General features: G+C 37.5%; 1 protein-coding gene across 1 annotated transcript in view; it reads right to left on the reverse strand.

Moving 5' to 3' along the window:
* Positions 1-7,660: 7,660 nt before the first annotated feature.
* LOC103196419 (arylacetamide deacetylase-like) overlaps positions 7,661-9,933 on the reverse strand; it is a 30,473-nt gene continuing 28,200 nt past the window's right edge. Inside the window, exon 5 of the mRNA XM_007940159.1 lies at positions 7,661-8,257. Coding sequence (XP_007938350.1) covers positions 7,661-8,257 — 597 coding nt within the window. The remainder of the gene's footprint in view (positions 8,258-9,933) is intronic.

A 9,933-nucleotide genomic window follows, 5' to 3' on the forward strand; every position in this document is an offset into this window, starting at 1 on the left:
AAGCACGTGAGAGAGAGTGGGCACCTCCCAGAACATTGTATTGTGCCACTCCCAACAGAAATAACCCAGGTGGATAGCCTCAGCAATCAGGGGCTGCTCAGTTGCTCATACAAAATCCCACCTTGGAGTTTACAAAGGCTTATGGGTAGAAAAGCCACACTAAGTAATTTACTACACCGCATGTTGATTATCACTGGTGACTGGAATGAACAAGTTGGAAACAAAGAAGAGTTACTGGCAGTTGGAAAATATGGTCTTGGTGATAGAAATAACACTGGAGATCCCAAGATAGAATTCTGCAAGACTAATGACTTACTCATTATAAATACATTTTTTCAATAACATAAGCTATGACTACACATGTGTACTTCACCAGATGGAATACACAGGAATCATATTGACTACATCTGTGGCAAGATGGAATGGAGAAGCTCAATATCTTCAGCCAAAACAAGGCCAGGTACTGACTGTGGAACAGACTATCAACTGCTCATATTCATGTTCAAGTTGAAGTTAAAGACAATTAAAACAACTCCATAAGAGCCAAAATATGACCTTAATTATGTTCTTGTTGTTGTTGTGTGCTGTCGAGTCAGACCTGACTCATAGTGACCCCTCCTTGGGTTTCCAAGGCAGTATCACTACGCAAGTAGATTGTCCAACCTTCCTTCCAAGGAGTGGCTGGGGGGTTTGAACCACCAGCCTTCTGGTTAGCAGTCAAGTGCTTTAGGCACTATGCTACCAGAATGACCTTAATTATATCTTTCCTGAATTTAGAGACCATCAAAAAAATAGATTTGATACATTGAACACCAATGACCAAAAACCAGAATTATGGGATAACATCAAGAACTTCACTCATGAAGAAACCAAAAGGTCATTAAAAAGAGAAGAAAGGAAGAAAAGACCAAAATGGGTGAAAGAAGAGATTCTGAAACTTGCCCTTCAGTGGAGAGTAGCTAAAGCAAATGGAAGAAATGATGAGATAAAGGAGCTGAACAGAAGATTTCAAAGAGCAGCTCAAGCAGACAAAGCCAATTATTATAATGAAATGTGCAAAGACTTGGAGTTAGAAAACCAAAAGTGAAGAACATGCTAGGCATTTCTCAAACTGAAAGAACTAAGGAAAAAAATTAAGCTTTGAGTTGCAGTATTGAAAAAATATATGGGCAAATATCGAATGATGCAGAAATATCAAAAGAAGATGAAGGGATACACAGAGTCACTGTACCAAAAAGAACTGATTGATGTTCATCCATTTCAAGAGATGGCATGTGATTAAGAACCAACGATATTGAGGGACAAAGTCAAGGCTACACTGAAAGAATTGGTGAAAAACAAGCTATCAAGAACTGACAGAATACCAACTGAGATGTTTCAACAAATGGATGTCCCACTGGAGACACTCACTCGGCTATGCCAAGAAATTTCGAAGACAGCTACCTGGCCAACTGATTGGAAGAGATCCATTTTTGTACCCATTCCAAAGAAAGGTGATACAACAGATTGTGGAAATTATCGAACAATATCACTATTATCACGTGCAATTAAATCTTACTGAAGATAATTCAAAAAGCGTCACAGCAGTATATTGACAGAGAACTTCCAGAAATGCAAGCTAGATTCAGAAGAGGACATTGAATGAGGGATATCATTGCTGATGTCAGATGGATCCTGGCTAAAGGCAAAGAATACCAGAAAGATGTTTACTTATGTTTTATTGACTGTGCAAAAGCATTCAACTGTGTTGATCATAACAAATTATGGATAACAATGAGAAGAATGGAAATTCCAGAACACTTGATTGTACTCATGAGGAACCCATATATAGACCAGGAGGCTGTTGTTTGAACACAACAAGGGGATACTGCATGGCTTAAAATCAAGAAGGGGTGTGTCAGGGTTGTATCCTTTCACCATACATATTCAATTTGTAGCCTGAGCAAATAATCTGAGAAGCTGGACTATATGAAGAAGAACATGGCATCAGGATTGGAGGAAGAATCATTAACAACCTGTGATATGCAGATGACACAACTTTGCTTGCTGAAAGTGAGGATGACTTGAGATACTTACTGATGAAGATTAAAGACTATAATATGCAATATGGATTACACCTCAATATAAAGAAAACAAAAATCCTCACAACTGGACCAATAAGCAGCATCATGATAAATGGAGAAAAGATTAAAGTTGTCAAAAACTTCACATTGCTTGGTTCTACAATTGATGCCAATGGAAGCAGCGGTCAGGACATCAGATGACATATAGCACTGGGCAAGTGGGCTGCAAAGGACCTCTTTCAAGTGCTGAAGAGCAAAGATGAGTCCTTAAAGACTAAGGGGTGTCTAACCCAAGCCATGGTATTTTCAATCACCTCATATGAAGATGAGAGCTGGATAATAAATAAGGAAGACCAAAGAAGAGTTGATGCTTTTGAGTTGTGGTGTTGGACAAGAATGCTAAGGGTACCATGGACTGCTAAAAGGACTATCAAATCTGTCCTGGAGGAAGTGCAGCTGGAATGCTACTTGGAAGTGAGGATGGCCAGACTTCATCTCACCTACTTTGGTCATGTTGTCAGAAGGGTCCATTCTCTGGAGAAGTATATTATGTTTGGTAAAGTGGAGGGTTAGTGAAAAAGGGGAAGAACCTCAACAAGATGATTTGACTAAGTGGCTGCAATGATGGGCTTGGATATTCTAAAAATTGTGCATGACTGGGCAGTGTTTCGTTCTGTTGTACAGTGTTGTGATGAATCGGTGTCAACTAGATGGCACCCATCAACAGCAATAATATGTATCTATTCATTACTAATATCAAAATCATCTTTTTTATTTACTCAGGAAACAGTTCTCCCAAAATTGCTTTCAGTAATTTTCTGTTACAGATATTTTTGTATTTTCTGTTAGTTGACTATCCGATACTTTCTCCTCTGATACTGTAAGAAAATCCAAGTAATGTAACTACAATTTCTCTAATTTTCAGAAACCCTTGTAGTTAGTGATGGTCATATGACATATTCCTAGAAAAACTACAATGATTGGAGCTTCTGAGATTATTACTGTTTTTCTGATAAAATAGAATGGTCTCCAGTGTAACCCATATTTTGCCAAAACCCCTTTCTGCCTCTGTATAATGTTCAGATGGTACTTAGATGTACAATAAATTTATTATGAGTTTGAAGACAAAAATCATGTACTAAAAATGTTGATGAACAAAGAGAAGGAGTTATGATCACTGTTGGTTAAGTTGAGCACCTGAACATCTGATGATTGTCTATGGGTCTCTTTCTTCATAATTAGAACATATTCTACAAGTCACGGTCAACACAACCAGTTCTTCCCAGCCTTGAACACAGTCAATTTTATTTTACTTTTCTCTCTATAATACCAATATTGATTATTCACACATTCAATTATTCTCTGTTTTTTTTTTTTTTTCTTTTTAATTATTAGTCAGCTACTTCCAATATAGTCTCTGGTTGTTACTAACTAGGTATTTTGACCATCTCTCAGACACGTTTGGTCTTTAGTAAAATTTGTTATTGTTGTTAGGGGCTGTTGTTGAGTTGTCTCTGACTCATAGTGACCCTACATACACCAGAAAAAAACACTGCCTGGTCCTTTGCCAGCATCATGATCCTTGCTATACCTGAGCCAATCGTTGCAGCCATTGTGTCAAGCTATCTTGTTGAGGGCCCCCTTTTGTGTTTAACCTCCACTTTGCCAAGCATGATATATGTCTCCAGGGAATGGTCCCTTCTGATAACATGACCAAAGTAGGTGAGATGAAGTCTTGCACATCTTCCAGGACTGATTTGTTAGTTCTTTTAGCAGGCCACAGTACTTTCAACATTCTTTACCAACACCACAACTCAAAAGCAATGACTCTCTTCAATCTTCCTTATTCATTGACCAGTGCTCACATACATATGAGGCAATTGAAAATACCATGGCTTGGGTTAGTTTTCAAGGAAACACTTTTGCTCTTCAGCACTTGAAAGAGGTCCTTTGCAGCCCACTTGCCCAGTACTATAAATTGTCTGATGTCCTGACTGCTGCTTCCATTGGCATCAATTGTAGAACCAAGCAATGTGAAGTCTTTGACAACTTTAATCTTTTCTCCATTTATCGTGATGCTGCTTATTAGTCCAGTTGTGAGGATTTTTGTTTTCTTTATACTGAGGTGTGATCCATACTGCAAATTATAGTCTTTAATCTTCATCAGTAAGTGCCTCAAGTCATCCTCACTTTCAGCAAACAATGTTGTATCATCTGCATATCACAGATTGTTAATGATTCTTCCTCCAATCCTGATGCCATGTTCTTCTTCATATAGTCCAGCTTCTCAGATTATTTGCTCAGGCTACAAATTGAATATGTATGGTGAAAAGATACAACCCTGACCCACTCCCTTCTTGATTTTAAACCATGCAGTATCCCCTTGTTGTGTTTGAACAACAGCCTCCTGGTCTATATATGGGTTCCTCATGAGTACAATCAAGTGTTCTGGAATTTCTATTCTTCTCATTGTTATCCATAATTTGTTATGATCCACACAGTCAAATGCTTTTGCATAGTCAATAAAACATAGGTAAACATCTTTCTGGTATTCTTTGCTTTCAGCCAGGATCCATCTGACATCAGCAATGGTATCCCTCATTCCACGTCCTCTTCAGAATCCAGCTTGCATTTCTGGAAGCTCTCTGTCAATATACTGCTGCAACTGTTTTTGAATTATCTTCAGCAAGATTTTACGTGTATGTGATATTAATGATATTGTTCGATAATTTCCACAATCTGTTGGATCACCCTTCTTTGGAATGGGTACAAATATGGATCTCTTCCCGTCAGTTGCCTAGGTAGCTGTCTTCCAAATTTCTTGGCATAGCTCAGTGAGTGTCTCCAGCAGGGTATCAATTTGTTGGAACATCTCAGCTGGTATTCCATCAATTCCTAGTGTCCTGTTCTTCACCAATGCTTTCAGTACAGCCTTGACTTCTTGCATCAGTACCATTGGTTCTTGATCATATGCCACCTCCTGAAATGGATGAACGACAACCATTGAAATGGATAAACAGTGACCAATTCTTTTTGCTACAGTGACTGTGTATTCTTTCCATCTTCTTTTGATGTTTCCTGAATCATTCAATATTTTGCCCTTAGAATCTTTCAATATTGAAACTCAAAGCTTAATATTTTTTCCTTAGTCTTTCAGCTGGAGAAATACCAGGTGTGTTCTTTCCTTTTGGTTTTCTAAATCTAGGTCTTTGCACATTTCATTATAATAATTGGCTTTGTCTTCTTGAGCTGCTCTTTGAAATCTTTTGTTCAGCTCTTTTATCTTGTCATTTCTTCCATTTGCTTTAGCTACTCTCCACTGAAGGGCAAGTTTTAGAGTCTCTTCTAACATTTATTTTGTTTTTTTCTTCCTTTCTTCTCTTTTTAATGACCTTGTGCTTTCTTCATGTATAATGTTCTTGATGTTATCCCTTAGTTGCTCTGATTTTTGGTCACTGGTGTTCATTGCATCAAATCTATTATTTACATGGTCTCTAAATTCAGGAGCGATATAATCAAGGTCATATTTTGGCTCTCATGAGCTTCTTTTAATTGTCTTCAAGTTCAACTTGAAGTTGCATATGAACAGTTGAGGTGTTCCACAATCAGCTCCTGGCCTTATTTTGGCTGAGGATATTCAGCTTCTCCATTGCTTCTTACCACAGATGTAGTCATTCTATCTGGCGAAGTTCCCATACCATCTTTTTTGTTGTTGAGAAAAGTTATTTGCAGTGAATAAGTTGTTGGTCCTGCAAAATTCTATCATGCAATCCTCAGTGTTGTTTCTATCACCAAGGCCATATTTTCCAACTCCTGGTGATTATTCTTTCTTTCCAGCATTCGCATTCCAATCACCAGTGATAATCAACATATCTTGATTACGTGTTTGTTTAATTTGAAACTCCAGAGGTTGGTAGTAATCTTCAATTTCCTCATTTTTTGCTTTGGTGGTTAGTGTGTAAATTTGAATAATAGATATTATCCTATCACTGATAGCATTGTACTTCAGGACAGATCTTGAAACATCCTTTCTGATGATGAATGCCATGCCATTCCTCATCAATGTGGCATTCCCCGCATAGTATATCATATAGTTTCTGATTCAGAATGGCCAAAACCAGTCCATTTCAGCTCACTAATGCCTAAGACATCAATTTTATGCATTCCATTTCATTTCTGAAAACTTCCCATTTTCCAAGATTCATACTTCATACATCCCATGTTCCAATGATTAATAATGGCTGTTTGGAGCAGTTTGTTCTCATTCTGAGTCATGCCACATCTGCAAATGAAGGCCTTGAGAGCTTTACTCTTTCCATATGATTAAGGTAGTCTTTACTCTGAGGATGCAGATTTTTCCCAATTGTATTTTGAGAGCCTTCCGACCTGAGAGTCTCATCTTCCAGCACTGTATCAAACAATATTTTAGGGCTATTCATAAAGTTTTCTAGTAATATGTCAAACAGTGTTTCACTGTTATTCATATGGTTTTCATTGGCCAATTGTTTTGAGAAGTGGATGGCCTCTTCCTTCTTCTGAGTCTGTCTTAGTCCAGAAGCTCCATTGAAACCTGTACACCTTGGGTAACCCTGTTGGCATTTGAAACACTGGTGACATAACCTCCAGTCTCACAGCAACACTCAAGCTACCACAGTAAGATAAGCTGACAGACAAGTTAATCTCCTTTACTTGTTCCAAAGTGCTTTGCTCATTTCCTGGCCTCCCTGGTTGTTCCGGCCTGCCTCCAGCTCCCGTTTCCTTTCCTGGCTTCCCCTATATTCTAAAAATAATTTAGATTCTTTTTAAACAAAGAAAAAAAAAATGTCTAAGGCAATTTTGACTAATGTGTGTGCATGTGTGTCAACCTCATGTGTGTCAGAGTAGAAGTGTGCTTTATAGGGCTTTCATTGGTTGAGTTTTTCCAGAACCTAATTGCCCAGCCTTTTTTCTGAGGCACATCTGGGTGAACTTGAACTAACAATTTTTCTTTTGACAACCAAGTATGTTAACTGTTTGCATCATTCAGGTTCCCTAACTTCACTATAAATATGAACTGGCCAATTCCTGAAAGTTACATGATGATTTTTAACATTTAATAGTGTAACACTTGGTGACTAGATTCTAGATAATTTACACAGCAAAAAAGCCCTTTACAGTGGTAATAAAATGACATTAGAGTGTTGAAAGGGTTGGCAACTAACACATATCAGAGATCAAGAATATTTCAGTCTCTGAATGTACATTGATTAAGACTTGACATTACTTACATAATATTTGCTTACAATTATCCTCTTACGATTGCAGAGAGTTGACAGCACAGAAGAGTGAGTATATAAGAAAATAAAACCTTAAGAAAATAAGATTTAAAATATAAGAGAAAAAATCTAATAGAAATAGAATTTATATAATGTGGAAAATTGAAGGAAATCACTCCAAGTACAAAGTATAAACAGAGAAGTGGCTATTTACATTAAGAATTATTGTGTATATGTGGACCTTAAGTAGACAACTTTCAAGAAAGAGCCATTTTAGCATGTGGATTTTCTGATGTTTTTATATTTATTTATTTTTAAAATATAACATCGATAAATGTTTTGCTATAGATTTTCATTTAGCCAACTAATATATTTATTTATCATCCTGGTGCTAATTTTAAATTCTAGAAATGAAAATGTTCCATGGAATCCATCCTCAGCGTGGTGATGAGTCACCTGAACTCCAGCATTGCGAAGTCGGGTGACATACATGAGTCCATCATCTCTTAAAACATCATATTGACAGGTGACGACATAGGTTAGTGGTAAGTCATGCAATTTGTTGTCATCAGCCAACAAGGGGGCTGCCCTAACATCTAAGAACCCTGGATATTTGTTTGATAGCTCAGAACTACCGTAAATTGGATTGTTGTAAACATGTCCTTTTTTAAACTTCTCAGGGAGCAAGGAACTCCAATTAACAAACTTAAGTAGATGACTTGATTCCACAGGGATATGTTGGTTTAAAAGCATGGCTTTTTCAAGTGATCTATCTGTAGTAAAATATTCGCTCCAGAACCGGACCATGAGTGATTTGGGCAGAACTGGATCATTTGAGTTTTCTTTATATGATGGTGAATCTACATCAAGAGTCTGAAGGGCAGGATAAATTAAAGCCTGGATCTTGAGTTTGATCTTGACATCTGTGTCATCTAAGAGCTGCAAAATAAGTAAGATAACTCACACGTTATTTTCATTTTAAAACAGTAAAATAACTATAGTGAGATAGTCTATATATAAATTAATAGTCTCAAAACTCTTCATTAATAACCAAACTCACTGCCATCGAGTCAGATCTGATTCACAATGACCCGTCCTTGGGTTTCCGAGGCAGTATCACTACAGAAGTAGATTGTTCAATTTTCCTTCTGAGGAGTGGCTAGTGGGTTTGAATTGCCAGCCTTCAGGTTAGCAGTCAAATTCCTTAGGCACTATGCCACCAGAGCTCCTATACCATCTAGCAAACTTTTAAATATTAATAATGAGCTACTATAACCTAAACCTGTTGTTCTTGAAATTCTGACTCATGGCAACCCCCATATGTATAAACTAGAACTGAGCTTCATGGAGTTTTCTTGGGTGCAATCTTTACAAAGCAGACTATAAGGCTTTTCTTATAGCCTTTCCAGGAGCAAACCATTTGTGCCCCCCAGAGACCTTTTCTACAACTAGATGTTCCTTAATTAAAAGATGCCTTTGATTTAAAGAAAACCATCTTTCTTATTTTCCTCGTAGATGATGCCAAAAAATCTAATTGAGAATTAAAAAGTTAATGTCACCTTTTCTACTAAGAATAACAATCAGAAGAACTGCATACACTTGACTTTCCTTTTATTCTCTTTTGTTCATATAGGAATTTGTTTAAGTATCATTGTTGTTGTTGTTATGTGCCATCGAGTCAGACCTGACTCATAACAACCACTCCTTGGGTTTCCAAGGTGGTATCACTATTACACTAATAAATTAAGAGCCCCAGTGGCTCAAATGGTGAAGTGCTCACCTGCTAATCAAAAGTTCGGTGGTCTGAACCTATCCAGTGGCTCCAGGGGAGAAAGACCTGGTGATCTGCTTCTGTAAAACTACAGCCAAGAAAATCCCCTGAGGGCAGTTCTACTCTGTTACATGGGGTAGCTATGATTCAAAAAATGACTGATGATACCTAACTACAACAGCACAATAATAAATTAGCACTTGACTGCTAACCAGAAGGCTGGCAGTTCAAACCCCCCAGCCACTCCTCGGAAGGAAGGTTGGGCAATCTACTTCCATAGTGATACTGCCTCAGAAACCCAAGGAGGGGTTGCTATGAGTCAGGTCCAACTTGATGGCACATAACAACAACATGGAGAAGAAGAACTAATTTATAAGGATTCTGATGTTAAAGTGGAAAACAAATTTTAGTTATTTGGGCAGGTTGTCTGCATGATACTTCTATTAGCATCATCCTTTCTTACATCAGGCCTAATGTGATAATATTTATAAAGATCAGTGGTCAATAGAAAGGGATACAAAAACACCAGAGGAAGCAAGAAAAATATCTATCAGTTGGAATGTAATATTAGAACATGTGCTTTAATTTTTTAAAACATTTCTTTAAAATGCAATTTTTATTTGCTTTCAAAATCCATAATGTATTATATGGTAAAAAGTATGCATATATGTATATATTATATTTGTATACATTTTATGGGGAGCCTGGTAGCATAGTGCCTAAGGCACTTGACTGCTAACCAGAAAGCTGGCAGTTCAAACCCCCCAGCCACTCCTTGGAAGGAAGGTTGGGCAATCTACTTCCATAGTGATACTGCCTCAGAAACCCAAGGAGGGGTCGCTAT

This window comes from Orycteropus afer, unplaced genomic scaffold, assembly GCF_000298275.1.
Source record: "Orycteropus afer afer isolate SDZICR_OR568_19922 unplaced genomic scaffold, OryAfe1.0 scaffold00066, whole genome shotgun sequence".
Classification (NCBI taxonomy): Eukaryota; Metazoa; Chordata; class Mammalia; order Tubulidentata; family Orycteropodidae; genus Orycteropus; species Orycteropus afer.